Source organism: Synchiropus splendidus, chromosome 1 (genome assembly GCF_027744825.2).
Source record: "Synchiropus splendidus isolate RoL2022-P1 chromosome 1, RoL_Sspl_1.0, whole genome shotgun sequence".
Classification (NCBI taxonomy): Eukaryota; Metazoa; Chordata; class Actinopteri; order Syngnathiformes; family Callionymidae; genus Synchiropus; species Synchiropus splendidus.
In genome coordinates, this window is record NC_071334.1 from 55,780,501 (window position 1) to 55,807,177 (window position 26,677).

At 40.7% G+C, this 26,677-nt stretch overlaps 1 protein-coding gene across 2 annotated transcripts; it reads left to right on the forward strand.

The window, feature by feature from the left end:
- The first annotated feature begins 54 nt into the window (after positions 1–54).
- npdc1a (neural proliferation, differentiation and control, 1a) lies at positions 55–24,956 on the forward strand. 2 transcript variants are annotated; one of them, XM_053859336.1, is made up of 10 exons: positions 55–118; positions 995–1,171; positions 13,563–13,709; positions 19,926–20,024; positions 20,203–20,409; positions 20,581–20,647; positions 21,674–21,761; positions 21,836–21,915; positions 23,439–23,538; positions 23,613–24,956. In XM_053859336.1, exons 2-10 carry the CDS (start codon positions 1,066–1,068, stop codon positions 23,682–23,684), a joined length of 966 nt encoding a protein of 321 aa, XP_053715311.1. In that variant the 5' UTR covers positions 55–118; positions 995–1,065; the 3' UTR covers positions 23,685–24,956. The 2 variants fall into 2 exon arrangements, with proteins under 2 accessions (XP_053715311.1, XP_053715302.1); XM_053859327.1 differs by lacking the exon at positions 55–118 and having other exon boundaries at positions 872–1,171.
- Positions 24,957–26,677: the final 1,721 nt, after the last annotated feature.

A 26,677-nucleotide genomic window follows, 5' to 3' on the forward strand; every position in this document is an offset into this window, starting at 1 on the left:
ACTGACCTTTACTGCATCATTAATTTGACTGACTGTGTGTCCTCGTCTCTGCCGTCTGACTATAATCCTCATGAATACACGTCTTATCTTGGTCTCGGTTCGTTTTAATGTCTTTGCGGTAAGTGAATACATTTTATTTTACTGTGTAGTCGTAGAATCATTACTTTTTTAAGCGTTTTGCGGAGTTTACAGTGAAAACAGAAATCTAGACGGAACAGTGTTTCCTTGTCAAAAAAATGTTTTGAAGCATTACAATCGGTATCGTAGCGTCATGTCTGACGTTTTCCATGCCTCCTTCTAAACGAATTGGTGCTGCATTCAGGGTCATTCGGAAAATGGGGAAGAAGGTTTGTTTGGGCGTAAAATTAAAATTTAATCACAACTGTTGGACCATTTCGCAAATGAAGCCTTAACCACCACTCCAATGTACACTTGGAAAAAAATATTCTTCCGGTTCGATTTGGAAGTGGAATGCATTGCTTTCAGCCGACTGGTTTGTTATGTTTAACAAAACCAGGTTGGATTAATCCAACATTCGATCTAAAACATGATTTGAAATTGTGAATACAAATCGTTAAATATTAGTTTTCTGCTCTGATGAGTTCTATTATAATGAATGATTTTTAGCGTTAATCATACATTTATTATTATTGAAGTCTATTTTAAGATTAAATTGAACTCGTGACATTATATATATTTTTCAATAATTCGTTGTTTTTTTTTCATTAAAACAGGAACGCTAATCATTTATATTTTCAGTGAAATACATCTTCTGCAACGTTAGTCCACATCCTGTTGTTCTTTAATCGACATTCCCAGTGTTCCCTGAAGGCATCACACGCACACCTCCTCCTCCTCCTCTCCTCCGCTATCTTTAGCACAGCCGCAGATAAGCGTCTCTGACGGATCAGGTCCTCCGTGCTGCGACCTGCTCTTCCCCCGCGGTGTTCCGCTGACCCTCGCGTAAACACTACCTTGTCCGAATCTCAAACAGTCCAAGTGATGGGGGAATGACTACAACAAAATTGCCGCCTGCGGTTCTCCGTCCCCGAGAAGATACCGAGGATGCTGCTGCTCTCCAGCCCGAGGAGCGGACACCCTCGCCGGGCCTCGATGCTGCTGCTGGCTGCGGTGCTGCTGTTTGCGGTTCCAGCCATCGCTAGCTTACCAGGTAACAGCGCCGTCATCTAAACCTAATTTCTTGACAATGTCGACATCGACTCAAAGTGTTACTCTTGCTCCCGTGAGTAATAAGTCAATTCACACCTGTTATGTGACCGTACTGTCAGTAATATTCTGTTTAGACTAATTTTTCCACAATGGTTCGTGAAGAATTGCCATTGCTCTTGGAATGCACCTGTGGCTTTAGAAAGGACAATAGTGAACAAAAAAACAACATTCCCTTCCTGGTTCTTGGTATGTCCACTTGTGCCTTAATCATTGAAGTAACGAACTCAACCCTACAAGATATTCTATCTGTTTACTTTAGCATTTTTTATTATATAAGGGTTCAAGTATTGTTTTTCTGACTGCGTAGCTGTCATTAGCTCGGTGTCCTGCTGGCTGATGTTTGTTCTTGGAAATATTCAGACACATTTTTTTGTGATTAAAAAAAAGTTTTCTTTGCTGTAGCTGAGTGGAGGTTATCAGTCTCTGAGCCTTTGAGACAAAGCTGTCATGGGAGAACCAACAGCTGGGCACATAATCTCAATGCCCTTCCTCATCCAGTGCTGGCATCGACTATGTTTGTTCACATTTTAAACTACGGGGCGTCAAACTCAGTCACACCGAGGGCCACAGTATGAACCACAGTCTGCGCCATGGGCTAAACCACATGTGTATTTATTGATCCGGGCTCTCTTCTTTTTTACTGCAAATACAAGTCTAAACTGGATTGGATGCCAGTCTCTGGTTATTATAGGCTAATTTTAGTATTAAGTATTAAAATACATAAATCCTCACCCACCACCGGCTCCACCTCGTTTTGTTATTCTCTTTGAAGCACAAACAAATGCACCTTACGGTCTTTGATCCACTCCCCTTCCACCGTCAACGCTACAGTTTCAGCCTTCTTGTCAGCCCTTTTGCGGCATCGGTGTCCTTACACTGAGATTTTCTGTCATTTCACTTAGAAAATCCCAGGGTAGGCTGAGTTTTCACCTGTCTCTGTCAAGTCACTATATCAGTGCGCCAACCCCTCCGCAGGGACACCTTCTACAGTGGGAAAAATCATGGGGAGGACCCTGAGATTTGGAGATTTCTAAATACTCTACAGTATAACCCCTGCTTGCTGGAAAGCTGCCTGTGGAATGGTTTGATCATATAATATAGACATGCTTGTTTTTTTTTTCCAGTGATGTGGTGACTACATTTTATCCTCATTATCTGTGATTTACATCATCATTTAGATTTTTTTTGCTACTTTTGCTTCTAGTCTTCTGCATGTCCACTTAAATTGGTCACATTTCCTTCCTCCATCACTACCACAAAGTGGAATTGATGTTGGTGGCACCTGTGACATTATTGAGATAAAGTGGCTGCACCTTTTGATGCGGGCGCTGCAGCTAATCTGGCGGTAGCCGAATGTGATCATTGTGACAAATTTAATCCTGTCACACACACAAGGCTGTATTTGATGGTAATGTCTTCATACGTAGGACTTAAACATTTGTCCTACCACCTTCCAAAAATAAGTGAGTATGAAGATATTGACATTCAAAACTCAACTTCTGAAAAAGCACATCTATGTAGGGTGACTTTATTTTGTGCTATATATGAAACAACATCTACATGATGCCTTTCTGGCAAAGTGCAAGAATACTGTATATTCTCCCATAACTACCAGTGTTTTTTAAGCGAAAATTAGGCTGCTACAATTACTGCTGCTACTACTACTCCCACCACTGCTACTGCTACTACTATTACAACTACTACAACAATGCAGTGCTGTTACCTGTGTTGTAACTCTGGGCCAAGGCTATTCCACACATCCGCATATCCAATGAAAGGGGCATTGTAACTGAAGTTGCTAGGAAATTCTAACTGGTGCCTTTAAAATGTAGCATATATGTGTACAATTTAGGTTCTGTATTGCATGTCATAGAGTCAGATATTGTTTAAAGGCAAATTACCATTCAAGGAACAGTGATTAATACAATATAAATTTCCACTTGTGCTTCATGAGATACTTGACTATCCAACTGCCCTTAAAATGCTTAGATATTATGTTTTTTAATTGGAGCATTGAAATGCTGAATTGTTTTACAAATTACAGTTGAGTGCCTTAATGCTTATGGGGGAGTTACTTAGCACTGCTAAAATTACAAGGGCCCAAGCTGGTGATGTCATTTTGTCGAATTAGACTTTTGTGAACATATTCATGCCTTTTTAATGCCATTTGTTGTGTAACTTGATAGTGTTACACAACAAATGCATCAACCATTTTTTGGATATTGAATTAAATGTGTCCGACTTTTGCATGAGATCACGTCAAGCAGACATTAAATGTAAATGTGGATTTTGCAACTATATGGTTCAGACCACTGCAACAAAATACCAGCATTCCGTTTTGATTCACTGACAAAACCATTTCATATCTGTCTTGGACCATACATCGACACCCCCAGCCGTTCGCTCATGTCTCCCGCCGTCTTCCATAATGTAAAACCCCTGTGGTCTTTTATAGGCTTGTTTTTCTTTCATTAAAGGCAATGATTTTTTTCTGCTCAGAATCAATGAAAAAAAAGGGTTTCATTTATAGACACATGGTTTTCTCTCTTTTCTGACTTCACCACATACTGAGTGTTCCTGAGTTGACTTTAAACAGAGAGACTTGCATTTTGTCCACTTGAAGCCATCGTTGCACTACCTGACTGTGTTGTTGAGGATAAAATGAGGGACAAATAACTTTCTTTCACAGACTGCACTGTTAATTTTTTCTAAATTTCTTCACTTGACCTGTATGCAGTCTCTGAAACTGGTACCGGTCCGTCTCTCTCTCCTCTTCATGCTCATCTCTACGGCATATGTGTCGTCCTTCCATCACTATTTTGCTCACTGTATACACACATTTTGACCAATCACCAGCGGCTTTTACAGAAAGAAGTAGGTAAATGCGTTTGTCACCCGCTAAATCTGAGGGACTTGAGAGCCTTGTGTAATGTGCCTACTTGTGTCTACGTGCCTGTGCATTGATTCAACACTGTGCTGAGAGTGACGCAAATGGAGATGAGGAATTAATTCGCACAGAGAGAGGAGAGAGAAGTAGCATGTTGTAAATGGACATTAAATACAGAGGTTTCTGACCTGATTTAACAAAAGAACAAGTTAAAGAGCTTCTACAGGAAAGGGAACTGCCATCCACATCAGTGGTAACGTTGCGCAATGTTGACAATTAAATTGATGCTATCCTTCAGGGGGTGTGGGCCGTGCCCTTGCGGGTGGTGCAGCACTGCCTCTGGAGCATTGTGGGGGATATGCGGGTGTGTTGAACGTTGTTGTGTTTGCGTTGTCACAGACTTCTGTTGTTTTCAATTCAAATAGCAAATGTGTGTCTGAGTGCCTGCGTGCTTCGAGGGACTTTTCATACTGCCCACTCTGACTTGAGACAAAGTGTGTTCGGCTCCAAGTCCGACATGTGAACACAAGCTGAAGAGCTGCATCTATGGAAGCTCTCCATGGAGAACTTCTAGTCTCATGCGACCTGGTGTTAGATGGCGAACCTATGTGTACAGCGCAACTTCAACTCAAACATGATAAATGCGGAGCAGTAAAGGGTCTGATCGCTGCCTGGGTGTACAATATTGTTCAAAAGCTACTTTTGAACAATAAAATAATCGTATAATTGTTATTTTATACGTTTGGCAACGATTATTTTCAGTCTGTTGGTTTCAAAAGAACCTATTTTTTGCATATGGGTAGGCTCAGCAAACTCCCTGAACACTGAGGTGCGGAGCCAGGAGCTGGTGGCGACCTGTGCTGGGGAACAGGAGCGCAGTGCAGCGGTCTTGCTGTGTGTGCAGGTGTTTGGTAACGCACATGTTTTTGACAGACAGATTTACATAAATGAATAAGGTTGGGCTCTTTTTTTAAACCTTTGTTGACAATCCCATGCCACCTTGCAATACAGTTGTTTTGAAAAAGACAACCAGTATGTGCCACATCTTACACAAGGACTTGATCATTGTTGTCAGACGTTGTCATAAACACTGTTTAGTCAGCAATTTCACAAGATAAGACAGTTAATTTATAGAACGCAATCTTCTTTATTCATGTTTATAGCTTGTCACTGTTATGCCAAGTGACTTGTGTTTGTTCTTGTAGAATACACTAATTATTGAAAGTAGTCTTCCATCGTCAGAGACGTCAAGAGACTAATAATTGGTTGGCAAACATAATTAAGTGGGAATGCGTCAGCGCTCATGTTCACACAGTTCCCCAAGTCAACAAGTGCTCATCCCTCTGAACCCAATTTGATGCAACGGCACCAAAATACATGCTTGGTGCGGCAAATCAGTCATCGGCGCCAGAAATGTCACTTTTTGTCGCACATAATTTTAACGCGCTGGCTTGTGTAATTTTAGCATCACCCCGTCACCCTGATGTTAAAGCGGATTATCGTGCCCCGTTTAAATGCCACTTTGTCAATAACCTACGCAGGGAAATGTAGCTGAGATCATTATTCAGCTGTCGACCTTTTCTTCCACGGGGATTAGGCATTAATGATTCCTATCTTCAGTGTCTGTGTCACAACGTCGTTCATATGTACACGCACGCTCGCCCCAACACAGCTGCCGGCCAAAGCGGTGTTCTTGAATCACCCTTCATGCCCTGCAGCAGAATTCATGGTCTGCATTGTAGTGGTGATCTAGAGCAGTGAACAGTCAGGCGTAACCTCACACATGCTGCTGGAAGGGATCAGATCTCATTCTGAATTTTGTGTGGCTTTGACTTCAAAAATAATTAGTCAGTTGTTGATTCTTGGCGGTTCTAGGTGATACGCGACTAGTCCAATTCATTCTGATATGATCAGTATATCATTGAGGTTGCAAATACTGTAGTTTAGTCTGTCTGTAAGAAGAAATGTACACAACCAGTTATTAATTTTCACCTTGCTTTGTTGTAACAGTGTCATCTAGTGTGCATGCAAATTTATTGGAGGGTGAACCTGCCCAGTCATTCTGCTTGACCAAATAAGTGATTAACTGCTCCAGAAATTTAGCTGTGCAGATGTCTGACTCTCCATTTAATTAGGTTGAACATGTTTTAGCCAAAATAATACTTTCCTTTTTCAGAGATGGTTTGGGTGCAAGTCTACTTCGGAGTGATTTGTTGAATGTGCTTGAATTGGTTCATAATTTTCCAAATTTATTTCAAGTATTTATAATTCATGAAGTTGAAGTGAGGCTTGTGACTTAAGAGTTTTGACACCTCTCTTTCATGGATTATTTTTTTTTATTTGACTTGATCTTGTGATTGTTTTGGAAGGCCTTACGTTTAGTGAACACTGCATGGTGATCTGAGAATAGCGTTGTTGCACTACACTGATCATCCGCGATGGCTGCAATAAGACTCCAGATTGCATTCAAATGTAAGTATGTAAGTAAATTATCTGATAACTGTCTGCGGATGCGATCATGTGTAGTAGGAGCACCTATTTATTTTATGAATTAGCGTTGATAAATAAATCTTTTATTTTACATTGAAAGCAAATGAAAATATGAAATAAAAACAATAAAATATAGATATTTTACAGAACAACTTGAATGTGATTACAATATTAATCAAAGTAAACGTGAAAATAATTTTGGCTGAGGTTCAAGATCTCACAAAAATAGGTTTAATGTGAAAGGATTGCACTTTTTCCTGAAATTGATAAAATGTGAACTTAAAATGAGTCAGTAAAAAACAGTTGATAGTTGATAGATAACCTCTTATATTACGTGACGCTTCGTGTTGTGCTAGCTTTATATTTGCATTTTGTTTTCCATAATTCCCGGCTTTGAATTTTTTTTTATAATGTATATTTAATATTTCCATTGTTCAATGTTGCTCCGTGGTCTAGTTTGGGTGGCCTTTAATAGTTCCCCGGTGATTATCTTCACGTTAGTTTTTCAGAATCTTCTTTTTTTCACTGTGCTGACTTTTCCCCTAGTTATTTTAATGTATGTTCATTTAGACGTTAATCGTCCTCTGAAATGAATTCATTTGTACTAGAGTTTAGGATTCAGAGACTGGTTTCAGCACTAAGTGTTATGACATAAGTGGAATGAGGAAAGACGCTGAAAAAGTCCTCTTCTTTTAGTGTGACACTGTGATTGCACAAGAAAATGACTGGCATAATGTTTGTAAGTGGTGCTGTGGGGAAGAAAGTCTGCCTAGTGCTTCTGGGTTTAAATGGTCCTGATATTTGGCCTGTGGCCTTCTACCTCATTGGTTGTTGCCAAGGAAAGATAGAATCAATTACAGCCATTATAGTGCGACTACACACCAGACAAGGAAGAATGATGGCCACTATTGATCTGAATGCTTCCCCACAACGCATCTTTGTCTGTATTTTTTTTTTTTTTGCTTTCTTCTTTTGAAAGTGTAAACCATGAGTCACTTTTCAAGACAGTAGCTGTTTAATTAATCCCTCAAAATGAAATCAATCTCTGTTACTGGACAATGATGTGTGGCTTTGGCTTCCCTACTTTCCATTAATGGCAATCTCTGTGTCCAGTGGTCTACTTAACATTCTTCTTGATAACGTGAAGCCGTTCGTAGCTGAGGCCTTGCCAATAACAAGCACTTGTACAAATAATATTTTGTTTCTAGCAACCATTCTGGAGCTTTTGTAACATCCTGCTGTCAAGTCGACAGCATCGACTGCTGAGACTTACTGCTTTGCCCCGATCTGATTACAATGGCACAGTAATTGTCTCCTGTGCAGTGACACAGACCAGCCATGCTGTGACACGACCTACAAAAGGAGAAATGACAGAAGAAGAGGCAGGAAACATTTGTCATCCCTGGTAATCTTATTGAACAATATTAATTTTACATTTGTTCTACTCCATTATCAGTTGTGCCAATTACATCCCATCACAGATCTGCACAACAAATGAGATATTTAAAAAACTCAATTGATGATGAACATAGCTTTTGTATGAATTGCTACAGTTTGTAGTTGGTGTCAGTTTAAATCCTGTTTCTGAACAAAAAAAAAAACAACAACAAAAAAGAAAAATAAGACCCTGACTCTGCCTGAGCCCTCTATCTATAGTTAAACCACTTTCTCTTCTGCTTCTGCTCATTATTGTTTAACTGGTGCAGCTGGTGAATGCAGATGTTTTATGCAGCTGCCGACATGGATGTGGGGAATCGAAACACCTGTTGTCAGAAATCAATGACCCACAAATCTTTCAGCCAGAATCAGATCTCACTGGCTTCTTGTATTAGTACTGGCTACTCAAGCCCGTTAAAGGCCCATTTATGCTCAACGTAACATACGGATGGATAAAGCCTTCTGTCCGTTGCTATGCCTTCAATGCGTACCGATATGGACAGAACAGACACAGCCACAGCTTCAATGAGAGCCGCCACGCCATCAGAAACAATTTAAAGGTGAACTTGCAAGTGATCAAGCCTACTGTAACAAAGTGGAAACATTGAAACTGACTGATAACTCATAGCGTATCGTGCAGAGGGACTTGAACATGACGGTATTTAGCATGTTTTTGGCGGAAAGATCCCGAAAGAGACATCATAGTGACTGAAGTCTGCTGCTCGCAGAACTTGAGTCGGCTGGACATATGGAAAGACGTACTGCTGCTAATTCGACAGAGATTTACTTGTCATAATAAGAAACTAACATTTCTATTGTCACCAAAAGGTTTTTCTCTTATTCAATGTTTCTCTATCACATCTTTACTGTCTGCGTTCCATTCTTTTTTTTTTTTTTTTTTTTGCACCACTCCTGGGGGAAACCCTGAGAACGTCATCAATACTGCTTCCGCAGTTGCCATGTTGGTTTTGGAATTTGTGGTTGTCATTAACCTTTGGCTGTGGGCTGCTCCCCCTGTTGGATATATTGGTGAACAGCAAAACCAATGTAACGAATGCATGGAAGTATGTGATCAATGACGTTAAATGTGAAATGTTCAATGTTGTATGCAAAAGGAGTATAAGTGGGCCTTGATTCGTAGCCGGCAATTTTAGGAAACAAAGAAATGTCCTTCCATGTGCACCCTTCATTTATATGCAAACAGCTAATTCACCTGCAAAAACGATACTTTTCCAAATCTCTGAGCAAAATGGTGAAATGTGAGTCAATAAATGTCACAGTATAACAAAAATTGCACTCACAAGTTTTATTTGGATTTTTTAGATTGTTAAAAACACTGTAAAAGACTGTTTTGTTTTATTAGTTTGTGTTTTGACCGGCCTCACTGTATAATGCAGCATATTAATGCATACATAGAGCGCGCCAGCCATGAACCGGTAACCTTGTAAAGCACTAGACCGTCCTCTGAAGTCAGGTGCGTGGAATGTCAAAAGTCTCTTGATATTGCAATGCCGTGTGCGCAGAATTATTTTTGGAAACAGAGAGGGTGAGATGGCCTTTTCTGAAAATAATACATCTAAACGTAGCATTAGGATCTTTGAAGCCTACCGCAGCGGTTGCTGTCTGAATGGCTGCCTGTTTCTCCACACACAGACCTGAAAGCGTGTTTCTGTGGAAATCCACGTCAGCACATGGAGAACGTACGAACTCAATATTTCAAAAGGTGAATTTTGTCCTCCTTGACGCCACTAAAAGTTTGCACCTCAGAGTACATTTTCACTTCCATGGGAATTTCTTGTGTGTTCACAAATGCTTAACAGCACTCCAGAATGTTTCCTCTTGATTAGTCTCTTTTGCGTGTCATTAGACCTCCAGGAAACGTCCACAATGGAAATACACCCCCCACCCTAGTGTGCCCTCGTGATTTCCCTTCTTCCTCTCTTTACTGAGCAGCTTGGAAGAAGTCACTGATGACATAAAAGGTCTGTGTGTGGGTGTTCGGGTGAGAATGCCACCATTTGCTTCTTGCTTTATCTCGCCAGGGCAATTCTGAGCACACAGCCTGGCAACAGCAGCAGATGGTTTGTCATCATTTTTTCTCTTGTTCCAAAGACTCCTTCCCTAATCACTGTGTTACATAATGTTCTTTTTTTACACATTGACCGGCGACATCAATGTAAAATGTCTCTTTGACCAGGAGAATGTTTTAATGATCTTCTCTTCATTTTTTTTTCTTTGTACTGACCAGATTGAGCAGAATAATTAGCTTTGGAAGTGTGTTGGCAGTAGGTTGTCACACGTCCAATACCATTAAAGAGTTGACCGATCATAGCTGTGGGTAGAATTCATGTGTCTACCTGTATTCTACGGCTGGTTGTGCTGACTACTGTTTTCACACTTCATGTTTTGCCACCTTCTCCACTCTGCATATCACCTCCACAGAGCATGTGTGTAGGCAATGAGTGTGTGGTTGGTTTACTAGGAGGTAGTTATGATGAGGGTTACAGAGATTTTTTTTTCACTGATAAAAATCAAAATTGTTATTTGGCCTGGAGTATGTTTTCCTATGAATCAAAATGGCTGGTCACAACAGCGACAAGCAACAAACATTGATTGTTCTTAAAATAGTAACACAAAATCTTGCTGTTTTTGGCCAGCAAACATGATGTTATAAGCAACCTGAACACTCGTCGCCTTACACAGCTGCAGTTTAACCACAAAATAAAACTGACAGATCCCAGTCTGCACTCATACTTTATTTGTTCTGTAAGGTTTGAATTGTTTGATTAATGCAAATCCGTTCTTTGTTTTTAGAGATGCAAGTTATCTGGAGAACTGATACCAGTCAGTCAAGTCAAGACAAAATGTATTGGCAGAAATTTTGTCAAACTTGATTGGGATATTTTTTTAAGCTTATATCGTCCATCCCTAGTTGACACTGACACGCTGAGGAGGCGTGGAACAAAATGACTTTACAAATAGTTCAATGCTTACCACCACTATCTGAGTACTGAAAAATTGGAACCCAGCTGTGATGGAAGAGGTGTGAAACAGCAGAATGCGAAATGACTCATATTCACACTGTCAACTTGTTCATTTGTAATTTGGTGTTATTAACATGCATGTTTTGGTTTATGTCTTCTTCCAAAAGCGTTAAAACCCTCATTGGCTGCAGGTTTGCTGTCTAATGGCAGAAATATAGACACTCTAAACAGCAGCAAGATGGAGATAAAAATACACCAGCATGAACGGATGCTTTGAGCTGTGCTGCATTTATCAACAACGTCACAGTCGTACCATCTTTAATACCCATATCCCAGATCCAATTTAATTGAGTTTGTTGAGAAGTGCTTATACTAACACATAATCAGCTGTAAGAAAAATGTGACAGACTGGAAAGTGCCAGCAATTTAATAATTATCCACTTAACATAGTAAAGGCAGCCAGGCGCGGTTGCCTTTTTATAACTATATTAATTTTCCTCTCTCTTGTCTGCCTGCACACATGTGTACACATTTATAGCAGCAGGAGTTTTTCTATTTTTACTGTCACGTTTCTTGAAGCTTTGTGGATGGCAGGTGTCAGAGAGTGACCTGAAGAAGGATGCAGAGTCATCCGACAGACTCATGGAAGAGCAAGTGTACGGAAGTGCTGAAGAGTGAGTTGTCACTCTGCAAACAAACTTCCACGAGATACTTTCTGGTTTGTTTGGAACTCGTGAAGCAACATTGGCTAGGTTAAAGAATTTTCCTTTTTTCTTTTTTTTTTATGGAGGGAGGCGTGAGAAGTGCTAGTGTGAGGAAATTGGACCTAGTGTTAATATGAGAGGTTTTCTTTGGATGTTCTCTTTTTTTTTAATTGGACAAATACTTCAAGTACTTGGCAAACTTTCGAAATGACTTTAGTCTTTAACACTGTTTAGGAATGCAATTTTTGAGCGGTTAAGACGATTTAGTTAGTTTAGTCTTTCACATTTGTCTGATTAAACTGGATTTAGTCTTAGGGGCATCACTATAGTGACCCTTAAAATGCAGCTTTTATATACATCTTGTGTAGGCTTGGTTGGCTGTCTCTTGCAGTTCCGTCAGAGCAGAGCAGCAAGAAAGGGAGATGAAACGCTTCATTGTGCAGTTACATTTTCCACCACTGTGACTTAGAATTCATTAGTTAAATGGCGTGTGATAAGGTTTGTAATCATATTCAGTTTTTCAACCGTCAACTTAAGTCACTTCATGTTCGCTCACTGCCGCAGCCAGATGTCCTGAAGAAACACCTTGATGTGGAATTAAAAATGTTGCCTGGAATAACAAAAAGTCTGACTCAGTTCCCTACTCTGTTGGAGACTTGTCTGAACCTTTCTTTAATCTTTACCTATTTTACCCCCAGCATTGGTTCATCTTCAGCTTTTTTTCTGTCTTGCCCGCCTGAGATGTGACGTTGTGTTAAAACACCTACTGCTTTCGTCCTGCCGTGCACCGTGGCCTCATTATTTCACCTCACCTCTGCTCCCTGAAAAACACCTGCTGTGACCTATTTCTCTTGACCTGTTCTCTTACCTTGTGGCGTCTGCTGGTGACATCAGTAATTAGGACAAGTTCTTACCTAACTTGGTCTGCAGCAGCGTCACACCATCATCTGTTTGACCTGCAGTGCAACTGCTGGATAATTGAATAATATAAAATGCATTTGTCACTCCTGGCGAGTTCCACAATTCATGAAGAAAAATGATATTCACAGAACAATGGTGCTCATTCATCCTACAATGTGGTTTTATCTGAAGGATTTGTGCCGTGATACGTGCAGGAAGCTATAAGGGGGCTTATATGCTAGTTAGAAAACAGAAATGTTGGCTTTTTCTTATGAAATACTGGAGTAATGTTTCATGAAGATGAATTCTTCATAATTGGTCTTATGGCACATTGGACTAAGAGACGTGAAACACTTTCAAAATACTGGTTTTATTCTGACGTTTCTGTCAATAGTGGCTCTTCATTTTATGTCCCTTCTCATAACCCTGCTGTTATTTTTGCATTTGTCATCGAAATTATTGAATTTGATTTCCAGTTGTTCTTTTTTTAGGCATACTTTTCATTTCCTTTTTCTTTTCCTTGCTATTCATTTTCCTTGCTATTCATTTTGGTTTGTCCTGCATTCAATTTCAACAAACTGTTTTCATCTTCCCATTTTCTCCAACATGGACTTAGCCACCAACGTAAAATGACTTTCTTGATATTTGCTTTTGTTTCGATATTTTTATGTCCTGTGGTAAGAGAAGTTTCTCAAAATTCACTTTGTGCTTGTTCATTATTGTTCTGCGTAGCTGCTGCTATTGGATTTGCTTTTAACCTCAGAATTTACACACATCACTTTTTTCATTATATTTGCCATCACTTTTTTCCTTATATACTTGCAGTTTTCAAATCCTGTGTAATGTTTAATTGCATCTGTTTGTGTTCAATATTTGTAAGGCTTATAAAGTTTTGCTTTTAAAAAGAAAATCTCTCCTTTTCTGCTGCAGCTGCCAGTAAGTGTCCTTATCTTGACTGTGTCAAAGTGGGACGTCAGACCTGCCAAACAGGCTCCTCCCACTGTGGCCCCTGCATCTCTGTAATGGAGGAAGACCAGCAAGGCCGCTGTGTGATCAAGAGGAGGCATCGTCAACATGGTATGCCAGTCAGATCTCGGAACCATGCTGCTGAGTGATGAATAGAACAGATCATTCTTCTTGCTTGTGCATTTCATTTAAATTTCTCTTGATATTAATTATTTTCACACAAGACATTATCAGCTTGTAATGTATTTTACTCATGGATTGTTCATGATAGACAATGTTAAGGTATGGTCCACGTAACAATGCATCTGTTCCCGTCTGATCTTTCCCTTTCACCTCTGATAATTAGAACATAAAACCAGAACTGTTTCAGGCTTCCACACTGAGCCACTGAAGGCGGCTGAAAGTTTTGTAGTACACACGCCTGTATGAGATGCTATAGTGCTCTTGTAAAAATTGGTGAAGGCATCTTAGCTGTTTGGAATAAAACAACCACAACAAACACTGTATGTGTCACAACTACAACAACAAATGAACAAATTTGAGTGGCCAGGGGACACCAGAGCTCATGTTAACACTGTGTTGGCCTGGATTGGGCCACAGTTTCTGTGACTAAAAGTGCCAGTCCCTCGTAGGTGAAAGTCCTGAATTTGTGTGATTCCACCAGCTCAGTTTCCAAGTGAACAGGCCTGAGACACAACTCGTACGTAGTCAAATCTGTAGTGGATAAGTATGTTTCAGGTGATGTTTGACTTCTCACCGTGGATGTGAGGAAAGGTTTTCACAGCTGAACACACACACACACACACACACAGTATTAGTACCTTTGGACTGATGGGTGGCTTTAATAGCATAAAATTGGGTCTTAATGAAAAAACAGACACAATTGAAGTTAAACGTGTAAAGCTAGTTGGATAACAATTTTCCAAGTTTAAGTGATGATGCAGCACATGATGATGGTGGCGCTGGTTGTAGTGACGCACATTTGCATCTCAGCTTTCATGCCAGATTAATTCTCCTCCCTGAGTTGCTTCTGTTCAGCTGATGTTTGTGTCTTATTGCCCACATCCGTCTCCAGCTCCACCCCTTTCTCTCAATTGTTTTATTGATTCTTTGCCCGTCTCCCTCCTCCTCGATTAATCTTGACTGCACTCTTTATTCCGTCAACCTTTTCCATGTCGTTTAATTCCCCCTGTGGTCTTTTACATATAGGCGGCTTTCGTTTTTCATCCTCTCTGCTGATTTTGCAGTGCAACTTCAATCACTCCGATGACGCAAAACGTTCCGACCTTCATCTGACTCTTCTACCATTCACTGAAGCACCAGCAATAAATCTAGTATTTCTCATTTTGCACTGTTGAATCGCATATTTCAACGCGACTTTCATTCCATTAGATAAAAAAAAACATCCACTGTGATCTCATTGATGTGCAACGTTTGTCGTGGTGATGGGCTTGTCACGTGTTTGCTGCTGGATTATTCATTTCGATGCAGCTGCAAATATTGCTGATTATTGGCAGAAGATGAACGCTTCTGCTCACGTATCAGGTCATGTCCTACCTTAATTTATTGCATTACAATGACATCACTGTGTGGATATGGTGCTGTTAGACCTGACTAGTGTGTATCTTCCTCTGGAGTGTGTTTGCGCTGGCTTTTACTAATCTCCCTAAAGTAGTTACATAAGCCCCTGAGAGGTCACAGTGTGCTAGGATCCACATCAGAGATAGATGTCTGTTTTTTTCACTGACATTTCACTGTCAACATTTTTCAATAAATAATTATGATACGCCACCTCAGGTTTTGGATGTGTTCGAGGTTTTACGGGTGTGGTTGTCTAGATGTGACCCGCCCTGTGTCTCCTGCCCTGTGTAGCTGGGATAGGCTCCACCTTCTGCACTCTGGCAAAGAAATAGAGGAAAAATAATGGTGGATTCAAAAGGAGAGTCAACAATGAAATTAGGTTGGTGTTGTTGCCTGTGCAATTTCATTATTACAGGAAAATGGCCAGGGGCATGGAACAACTTTTGAGTAAATATTCCAAGTCACGGGAATCATGAATCAGTAGTGTTTCTAGATAGTTCTAGAAGAGCAAAGCCTAACGATTTTAACAGAACTTAATGTGTTCTTAAATTCCACCCTGACACTAATGAGAATGTAATGTCAATTGATATTTGGGATTTATAGGTGTTTTCTGCTTTTGCGGAGCACTGTACTCTGAACAATGTTTGCCAAAGAACTTGTCACCAGTGTTGTTCTACTTACTATTGGGTTAGGGTTAGTTACACTACATACACATGTTGAGGAAATAAAACATATGGCGGTGACATATGCCATGAAGCATATGTTGCTTGAATCACATTCACAATGTGTGATGGATTTCAGACATCTCCATGGTGTAAAGTTGTGCCACAACACTGTGCTCATATGGAACAAGCACATGATGCGCCCACAGACATGGAGATGCATCTACATATAGAAGTGAAAAATATCAACATTGCAGTTTATCGCGAGACAGTATGTGGCAGTGGTTGTTTAAGGAATATTATTTGAAATATTATTTTAGTGTCAGTTTGTCAAGTATATGTAAGTAACACAGCATTTTGACCTTTTGACGTCATGTAATTTTGACTGTTTCAATTTTCAGCAACATTATCTTTTTTAGAGCAAACTCTAGTAAACTACATAGTAGCTTCTCCAAGAAAAACAGCTTCCCCGTGATGCCAAATGCATAGTATTTGATCATATGAGGTTCATATTTCATGACTTTACTCATTTCTGATTTGAAATGTCTAATGATCTAATGAAATATTTGGTTATTTTGCTTTTGCGCCTGTGTATAGTTTTGTAAAGCTGTCCTAAATCTGCATGTCATGCAGTATTGGTACATCTGGTTCCACGGGTGAAGCTTTCATATGAGATGCTCTATAAACTGCGACATTTTAGCAGTACCTTGAGACACAGGCAGCAGTTTTTATCGGAGGTAGGCCTGCTCATGTTTGACATGGAGGCGTGCGTCTCACATTTGTAAACACACTTAGTCACGACGCCTCCAAACCAAATCCTTTGTCCCAAGACAGCAGGGCCGTAATTCTTCTCTGCGTGTGGAATGGAGGGGTTCATTTTCCCTGTAGCCATGCTTCCTTTGTTGATTAACTTATCTTTTTTTCTCGCTTCATATTTAAATATATTTCCGTCACGAAAAACATTCACACTCCACATACAGCCTACAGAGAGGATCTGCACGCACAGTGCTTTTCAATACACAAATCAAAATATTATGTTACATACATAATACATGCATACATAAAGGAACATATATAATAAGGCACATGTATTTTTTTTCTTTTCTCTTCCGCCATGACAATCTATGGGGCTTCTTTTATGTGTCAAAAGTAGTTTAAATATATTTTTATACACTTAGAAATGAAACAAAATACGGCAGCTCGTACATCATGCTCAAGGTTCTCGTTTTGTCAACGGTGGCTTTCTGCAGTGTTTGTCTAAGGCTTGAACATCTCAGGTCAGGTTACATTTATTGACTTAAAAGCTCAACATTCTGACTGCAGTTGACTGAATGTACAACACTGACACAACTTCAGAAATATCATACTTGCTCGTATTTATCCAAGTTAGTTTATATCTCGATGCGAACAAACGACTTTTGAAAATATTAAATTCATCTTATGCTTAAACCGTTATTGTGTCGATCTGCTGGCCGAGTTTGAAATTACATCTGCTGGCGTAAATAAATGCTGTCATGAAAGAATTTAAATACAGGATATATTCGAGAGTACGATGTCAACTATTGTTTCACTGCCACATAAAAATAAATGAATGACAAAGTCACTGTTGTTTATCCTCACAATAAGAATATCCCTGCTATAGATGGTTAGTTAAACCTACATACGTTCATTTTTAAATGTATTTTAACTATCGTTATGCTTGCAAATGTTGCAGTTATTTGCGAACTGAACGCAAGGAAGCTTTCAGGATTTCACTCGGTGTTGTGCCGACCTCCGTGTCATTGTTTCAGTTGTCCACTAGATGACAGCAAATCGTCTCATTTCAAACCAAAATGCGGTGTCAAGTCTCTAGCTTCAACCGAGTTGTATATTCTTTTCAAGATGACACGAACTTGGTGAACTTCTACATGTGGCCCTGATGATGTTTGGTGAACACAGTTGATAAGTTTGTCGACATATATTGAGTCAGTCAACTCTTGCCTGGTATGGAAGCGGATGTAGTGAAGGCACTGAGTTAATGTTGCAACAAACGCAAAGCACAAGACTATTGGCATCAGCAAGTATCATCAAGTTCCCAGTCTTGATCTCAGCAGTAAGTACTATGCTTGTAATGAGACTAACTGCCCTTTTTTGTGACAGCGCTGTTAGTGGTTGAACCGAATGGCGACGCAGTTTAAGCTGTTGTTGTGTTGAGCTACGGGACATCTTTTCAGATTCACCTACAGAGGAGCTGGGAGCCTGGCTGGGTCACACGCAGGAATCCATTATCATAACACGTATAACAACTTCTTAACCTTTAAGGTCGTACCGTCCGCATGTGTGAGGATTACATTTTGTTGATCATCTAGCCACATTTCGGGACACTGAACGCACCAACATTAGAGCATTTTCGGTGAGATAAAAAGACGGGTGGAATGCAAGGACAGACAAAGACTCCTGAATGAAAACAGAACAGGATAAAACATTCCGTTCAGGTTTTATATAATAAAGTCTCCAGCTGCATGTGACATGGAATTCTGACTTTTGAATTATTATTGATAATAGCATTGTGAATAATAATTGCCCACAAACAAAGTCATTCTTTTTTGCAAAAACAACTTTCCTTTCTCTGTTTTTTTCTGGATGTACAGGTTTCGACCAGGGTTCAAAATGTTTGACCACAGAAACATGACACAGAGGTTGAGTTTGTATGATTATGTTGAAGTGTGCAGTTACTGAACTTTTTTTTTTTTTTTAAATCACTGAATGCGAATGACTGAGTGGCACACAGGCCATGCGTGTGTGTGTTGGTGGGAGGCTCCATTCCTTTTGAGTAGTTAAAGGGTTTGTTTGTTGTACCCACCAACCCTCTGGACGCCCCCCAAGAGGTTGTAGGTCATTATCAAGTGGGTGACAAAAGTTCTTACATGAGGGGAGGTGTGTACAGTTACGCGTGGAGGGTTTGTGGGATCGTGACGGAACGCACACTTTCACAAAGATTCTAATCTAAGGAGGGCCATGAGCTGTCCTCTCAGTGTCTTAATGCAATGTAATTAGTAACCTTGACCTGCATCCCAGTTGGAGCTTTACACCCCCTGTGTAACGCTGGTTGTTCAGGCCACCTCCACAAATACCTGCTGTGGAGGAGACTAAATAGCCATTAGTCAGGAGCATACAAAACAACCAAGAAGAGGACATGATGAATCTGTGGCGTCAGTCATTTTGTATGAGGCAGACGGAAAGGGAAAGTGACTTTGCTGAATGAGCAGTCTGATATAGCAGTTGTACTATTGTTTACTCACACCTTTATGTCACTTGGAGGCCTCTTCCTAAAACATCAACAAACCCTATAGAGGGAGAAGTGCTCTGATCACTTCCATTAACTGTGAGCTACTGTATCCTTTGTGAAACTGCCGCACTACAACTCAACTAGGATGGGTTTGAGGGCGATCACACTTGCCCCCTGCTGTGCTTCCTCCTGCGGCCACACACACAACCAGCCCTCGTCGCCTGGGAGTTGATGGCCCAGCTGCAAGAATGTCGCTGCCTGTCTCGCCTCAAGGGCTGATAAACAGCAGTAGGCTATTGTCGCTTGTTTTTTTCCACCAGTCTACAAACAAACTACATGCGTAGGCACACTCCCTGTCTGTCACGGCATAAGTGGGACCAAAGAGGACACACGTAATGGTGAAACCAGTTTGTAACCTCAGAAAACTGATCGTGCACGACCAGTGGAAAACTGTCTGAAAACAAGATCTTTTCAGCCCCATACACTAGATAAAGAGCAGGACTGACCGAGTTTGGCTTTGCTGTTGACAGCCCATATGTTACAGTTATAGGACATTTTTGGTTCGTTTTTCCCTTCATTGTATTGTCATCTGTTATGTGTAATGTTGAAAGAAATTCTGCTGATCATGATTTAATCGACAACGTGTTTGTTGAGTGAGGCAGAAGTGTCCAAGGTTCACGTGTGAGTGATTGAAATGACAATCTGGCGAACTCTGCTGGATGGAAAGAAGACTGCCTCTTTTCGTCACATTCAGTGACGATTATTTAACGGTAAATCGTGGTATTTCTAATTCTTTCCCCGTCATCTGTCCTGAAGGTAAAACTCATATCTATCCTGACGTGGACCAGGAGATTGACTACATCCATTCCTACATCGAAAAGCAAGAGATTTCATCAAAACTATCCAAACATCCTGGTAAGGAATAATATAACGTGAGGGGGAAAAACAACAGTCAGTGAAGTGTGTGTGTTTCGGTCAGTCATGAGTGCCCCTATGCATGTCTGATTTCTTTATTGATAGTCACTTTCATTGAATTCTGTCTCCGCTCTTATCGCTTGTCTCCTTGTGTATCTTTTGCACGCTTGTGTTCCAGCTGTGGATGACAGGAAAACCAAGACAGAGGCCAGAGAGAAAAGTGCTAGTCACCCCTCATCTGAGAGCCAGAATGCCACCACGCCAGACCCGGACGATGCAGCTGCGGTTCTGACCAACACTCCGGCCCCTCAGCCCAGGGTCACGGGAGACGGCAGAGCTGGTCCCATTGTCGCACCGTCAGCCAGAAAGGACCATGTCGTAGTCAGTAAGTGTCAAAGGTGTCATTGGTGAAAGAGAGATCCGAAAGATGAAGCTGATCAGGTGCTGTACGTGACCTAAGATTGTTTCCATTCTCAAGTGTAATGTTACAAACTCAAGCAACCTGTGTTTGTGGTTCAGTATTTTTTCCACACATGCGATTCCTTTTGTTTTGCAGGTTTGATCTCTCTGTGTGTGGGAGTGGGAGCTCTGGCTGTGGTCTTAGCAACTGTGTGTTACGTCAAGTAAGTCAAACCAGCTGACTTAATGTTTGAAGTGTTGATGTCTTCTAAAGACCCACATTATGGTTGTGCTCCGTGATGTAGTTATTGCTTCATAAATGTCTTGTTCTTATGAGAGGTTACCTGAGTGAAGCGTAATGTAACGTCACATTGGGATTGACAGCTGTTAGCCTGCCTTCAGTGCAGCCATGACTCATGTAGTGCTCAGAACATAAATCGCTCTCAAGTTGAGCAAAATCCTCTTGTTTCACATTTTCGAATGTATATATTTTCAATCCATAAAGAGAAGCATACCGCAGTGTTCAACACGGCTCCAATATAATTTCAAAAGTCACCTAAATCTGCCGGATTGGTCCCCTTCATGAGAGGTTTTGGCGTTGAATTATAACATTAAGATGATAAACTAGTTGCATAAACTGACTTCCTGATAACATAATTTTGATGAAAACATTATGGGATATTCCTACTAAGCTTTTGCCTCCTTAAGCTTTTTAAGGAGGCATCTAATGTTAGTGCTATTGCCTCCACTTCAGCACTGAACCATGTGAAGGTTATTGAGAAAGTCCCAATGCAATCTGCATCTGCTTCTTTGCTGCTCACCACACAGTTGCCATCAAGGCCCCCTCCCATCCTTTTTTATATTGTGCTGATGGAAGAAATTTGCATCCAAACTTTGTATTTGAGCTGTGGCAGCGAGCTTCGTTAGGAAGACACAACTCATGTGTGTGACAGGAGTGGTCTCTGTGGGTAGAGGTGTTGCAGTTGGAGTTCTGCAGCTTGACCTTTTTCATATACTCGTAACCGCTGCTAATCTATGGGCTGTTGAAAGTAGTCTGCGTCATTCCATCGTAAAAGTAATGCTCTTATTTCAACACCAAGCTGCTTCTTGTCATATTTTATGCTCATGCGTGTTATATCAAAACAAGTCACCATATCATTAAAAAAAATGTTAAGTTAAAGTTAAGTTTTCTGTCATATAACTGTGTATAGTTAGACATTGAATCAGAATGTTTTGACTGCGCAATGCAGGATGCAGAAGAAGTCCCACCTGACACAGAAGGTAGACTATCCTGCCTACAGCCGGACTGGTGGACCTGCTCTTGTGAACGGAGCCTCGGTATGAAGCGCTTTGGTTTTTCCAAACACACTCATGGTTGTGGAAACATTCTTACTTGTCTCTTCTTGCTGCAGATGGGAGACAAAACTCTGGCCCAGAATGCTCAGATGTATCACTACCAGCATCAGAAACAGCTGATGCTCTCCCTGGGGAAGTATGTTCCTTCTCTTTCCTCTGAATCCATGCTGACGTCTGTGCATCGCCATTGCTCTGTGTGGCCATGTGTGGAGGTCGTAACCCAGTGAAAACATGAGTCCCAATTCAAAGAACAGATTTGATCTACAGCAGCTGGGTTCCAGCAGTAGGCAGGCAGGCAGATGAGATTCTGTAAAGTATAGGCAAGATAACGTGCTGGCTAGATTATGGGACATGAAGTCTCTGAGACCAAGAGCCAGAGAAGAGTTGTCACTATCTATGAGTGTGAGATCTGTGTCACCATGAGCTGATAGGAAATGGTAGTGACGTGTTCATGGTTATCTGTGAAACTTGTCTTCTGTGGCTGGGAACTGTTGCAGTATAGACAGGTCACTGTGAGAAACACTAGTTTCAACAGCAGAATGAACCTCGTGACTCACCACTTGAGTTACCACAAATGTTGCTAATCCCACAAACCTCTCTGTAACACGCTATGTGTTGCTGTTTTTCATAAGTCAAGTGTTATGTTTGACTGAGTGAATGTAAATGTATGACAAAGATCTTCAAATTAAATTGAACGTAATAAATTATAAAATACATATATACTAAAGAGAATAAAAATGGATAGATAGAAATATAAAACTCATTTAAATCAATGAACCTATGTGATGCGACAGAATGTTGCTAAGGTGACAACAAGCAAACAGATTTGAAAATAGAAGGCTGTATTAATTTGGTAAAAAAAATGCATTATATCTAAAACTCAAAATATTAACAGTTAATGTGGGAATTAAAAGCATCTATGGTTATGTTGCTAAAACAACCTCAAACTGTTGGTGAAACAATGTATAATATATAAATTCTGTTCATACAAGATCATTAAAAAATGACATTCTTAGAAATGTTTTTACGTAAAGAAGGTGTAACAAATGAGGCCCAAAGGGGGAACAGAAGATAGTAAACATTCTCCATGGTGTTATCCGTATAAACATTGGTAACAATATTTGTTCTGCAAAACTGGACAAAAAGTGAAGTGAACAAAACAAAATGAAAAAAGTGAGCGTCATTCAAAACATTATTCAAACATAGATTTAATTTCATTTTTATAAGAATTTGTGAGCCAATAAATGTGATGCAGACTCTGAAGAATAAAACCTCTATTGATTTATAACATGAATCTAGCACCTGAAATAGTGTTTGAATAAGCACTCTGATCTTCCAAACTTCACATATCAACACTAGACGTCAACATTTCAGTAGTGTTGACAGGACTGGTGGTCTAGGATGCTGCATCTGTGCGTGTAACACTCAGGAGGCTTTTGTGGTTGTTGTGTTTGAAACTGGGGTCCTGACAAAATTCATTTGTACCGGTGCTCGAGTCCACTTTTGCATTGATGAGCAATGGTGGTTGTGTATTAAGCCCCATGTAACGCTGGTGCATTGAGACATGCTTTGAGGTGTGAGATGTGCAGTGGACTTCATCATCTAAAAACAGAACACAGTTGTTGGTTCACACGTTGTCATCTTCCTCTCTATTTCTAGTCACAAACCCGAACAAAAAGTACTTGACACAGAGGTGACCTCAGATGAAGAAGAAGTTGGTGGGGACTTTACGGTGTATGAGTGCCCCGGACTGGCACCGGTGGGTACAAACGGACGCACCAAGTTTGATTCATCTCCGGAATCGTGACTCATTTCTTCCTCTCTGTTCCTCAGACTGGTGAGATGGAGGTGAAGAACCCTCTCTTCGACGACTCCACCCTTCACTATCAGGGGAATCAAAAGTGAAGACACACATTTTCCACACTGCATGCAAACAAATGAGCGAAGGGATTGGATTCATGGTTGTTTCTGTTGACCCTTTAAATAACCGTACTTTTAACACTCGTGTTTGTTTTATTTCTCTGTCGGCTCCTGGAAAAGAAAAGAAAACCTCTTCAGTCTTCACTGTTGCTTTTGTTGTGTCGTCTTTGAACGCTGGATATTCTTTCCCTGAAGCTGTTCTTGATATCTCGCCAGCGTGCTCCAAAGAATGTAGCTGACACATCATTACACACGAGTAAGCCGACAAGCTGGTTCCCCGTTGCTGCTGTTTTTACTCATCCACAACCTGTAGATGGACGAGGAATGTCGCTTCAACGCCCGTCTTCTGTGGCTTGTCTTTCCCGTTAGGAGCGGCCTGCCTTCATCCAGCTTGGTCTTCTTCATGAGTCACACATGTCCTGCCCTGCATCCATGAATCCTCTTCTTCTTTTACCCCCTACTTTGCATCTATAAACTCCTCGGTCTCTCCTCGGTGCGGGCTTGTGAGCTCCCTCACCTCTCTCTCTCTCTCTCCAAGCTTTTCTACCTGGGCCTTGATCATGTCTTTTCTAGTCCCTGCCATTGAAACCAGCCTCTTTACCTCCCGACTGATCCCAGATACTTGAACCCATCTCTTCTCACTTCCTCTCCTTCTTCATCTTCACCCTCCTTCCTCTCTCACTCAGCCGTACTCATTCTATCAGGTTTCTACTCGAAATTCTCCAGCTTCTCCTCCACCTCCTCTTTACTCTCAGTACCAGTCACTACATCATCTGCTAACAACATGGTTCATGACGACCCCTTCTGTCACTCCTTTCAAATGTCATTGATGTTGCAAAGAATCATTTCTTGTCATATATGCTGCATAAGTATATGAAGATTTTAAGACTATATAAATATATTATATTGAAGTTCAAGTGCTTGATGGCGTCTGTTGCATGGTTATGGCCGTGTCGTGTTTAATCATGGCGATGCTTGGAGTTGTTATTACGCCTCCTCTGTGTTTGCATTATGTAGCTGGAGGAGGAACATACAGTGCAGATGTGACTATTGAGCTTTCCAGCGACTTCTCAGAGACGGACCTAAGTGATAGATGAGTCAGTTTCACTCTCCTGTGTCGTCCTCACTGTCTTCTCGTCGCCCCCCCGATGACCTCCCGCTGCAAAATGTACATAGAAAGAGTGAAAGTATTCACCTTTTATAGATATTTGTACATGCAGACCAAGGGCACGGAATAAAACTTTTTACCATGTCAAATTCCACTTCCTGTTTCTCTTCTTTCAGTGGAGACGTGGTGAGCTGATGAAGCTTCATGAAACAGTATTCAGACTGTGGCGCTCTTTTTTTTTTTTTAATGACGTGAGGTTTTATCGAAATACTTTTTGAGCAGAGTGTCCTATATGGTGGATTCTATAAATGAGGGCACTGTTTCATAAAGCCTCACCGGACGCTTGTGTGGACAGGGGAACTGCAGAAGGCCCCCGGGCCTTGAGTTTCACTCGTGCTGGGAATGAATTCCCATTTTAATAACTCTCAGAATTATAAGGGAATTGCTTGTTGCTTGTTTAATATGCATTACGTTTATAAATTACATTAACCTCATCAGAAAGTGTTATAATTTCTGAATTTTAAATATTTTCATTTTGCAAATACTATTTTTTTTATGTGACCTACTTCAATCCTTTTTTTTCAACTTTTTTTTATTGAACTTGTAGTTTTTGTTTTTATTCAATTAACTGCTCTCTGGGGTTATAGAAAAAATGTTTTCAATATTTATTGATAGTTTTGTTTGATCGAGATAATACGTTTTTGTGAATTAGCTCAACGTTTAGCTCATGGAGTCAAGCTGCTCAAAATATTTGCCCAATAAAGAGTGAAATAACAAAGTACTGTTTAAAGTGAACACTATTCAACTAGAGGAACGTGCTGCATGGAGTCATGAGATGGATGTACCTCTCATGGGTGTAAAGAATATGAAATGTTGTAAAACTGTGACGTAAAAAGTGATGGATGGTAGTGTTATCCGACAAGGTCACCACCCTCTATTGCATCTCAATATCGAACATATGTATTGTTTGTGGAGATGTACGTTTCAGCCAAGCCCCGCCTTTCACACGTGTTTGCGTATGTGTCTGCAGGGTTCATGAGTCAGGGTGATACGCTTGAGCCATCTTTGAGATGACGCTTGATGTAAAATGTAAAAGTGTCGGGGGTGAGGGGAGGGGAAGGGCCCGTCTACCCATTGAAGGGCCGTTAAAGGGCCATTGTGGAGAGGCGGGAGGAAGGCCACGATTGGCCCTCGAGATGAAAACCTGTGTGGGTGAGAGTGGGTGTTGACGGTCGGGCCATTGGGAAGAAAATCAAAAAGCCATCAGACCTGTTTGTGGGGGGCGATTGTGCCGCTCAACAGGAGGGACGACGTTTTGATCTCACTTCAGGAGCTTATCAGAAGATCTGAGAATCAGCGACATTTCCTACACGAAGCAGATTTGTTTTCCAACCTTAGAATCACCATAATGACACACACTTACTACCATTTGACTGTAGTTTCTCTGATTTGTCACCAACCCATGCATTTACTACTCACCACTACAACATTGATGCTTTACTTGACAAATGTATTTGATGCCACACAAGGTAGTGTAATGTTAGTACACATCCTTGGAGGCCCAGGCTTATTTCAGCCTCTTGGATTTAGCGCTTCTCCCCTGAAGCCCACAAAGTCCATCACTCATGATCAACAGAAGCTCTGACTGCCCCACATCAGCTGAAACATGATCAACCGCAACTAGTTAATTAAAGTAATCGGCTGTCATTACAGTAATCTCATTACATGAAAGCAGTGATCAGCTTTTGATTTGAGCTCATTTAACAGTTGAGTGCCGATGATAACAACTGCATTCGTTCTATTTCCACTGAACTCTCTGACTGACTTTGGTGCAAATACGTTCAGTGAGACCGAAAACCAACCCAGTCAT

Excerpts from the sequence above, each read along its gene's own strand:
- npdc1a (XM_053859336.1), top strand. The coding sequence starts at position 1,066 with ATGCTGCTGCTCTCCAGCCCGAGGAGCGGACACCCTCGCCGGGCCTCG. Across the intron at positions 20,410-20,580 it reads AAAGGACCATGTCGTAGTCA|GTTTGATCTCTCTGTGTGTG; the intron begins GTAAGTGTCAAA and ends TTTGTTTTGCAG. Across the intron at positions 21,916-23,438 it reads CTGATGCTCTCCCTGGGGAA|TCACAAACCCGAACAAAAAG; the intron begins GTATGTTCCTTC and ends CTCTATTTCTAG.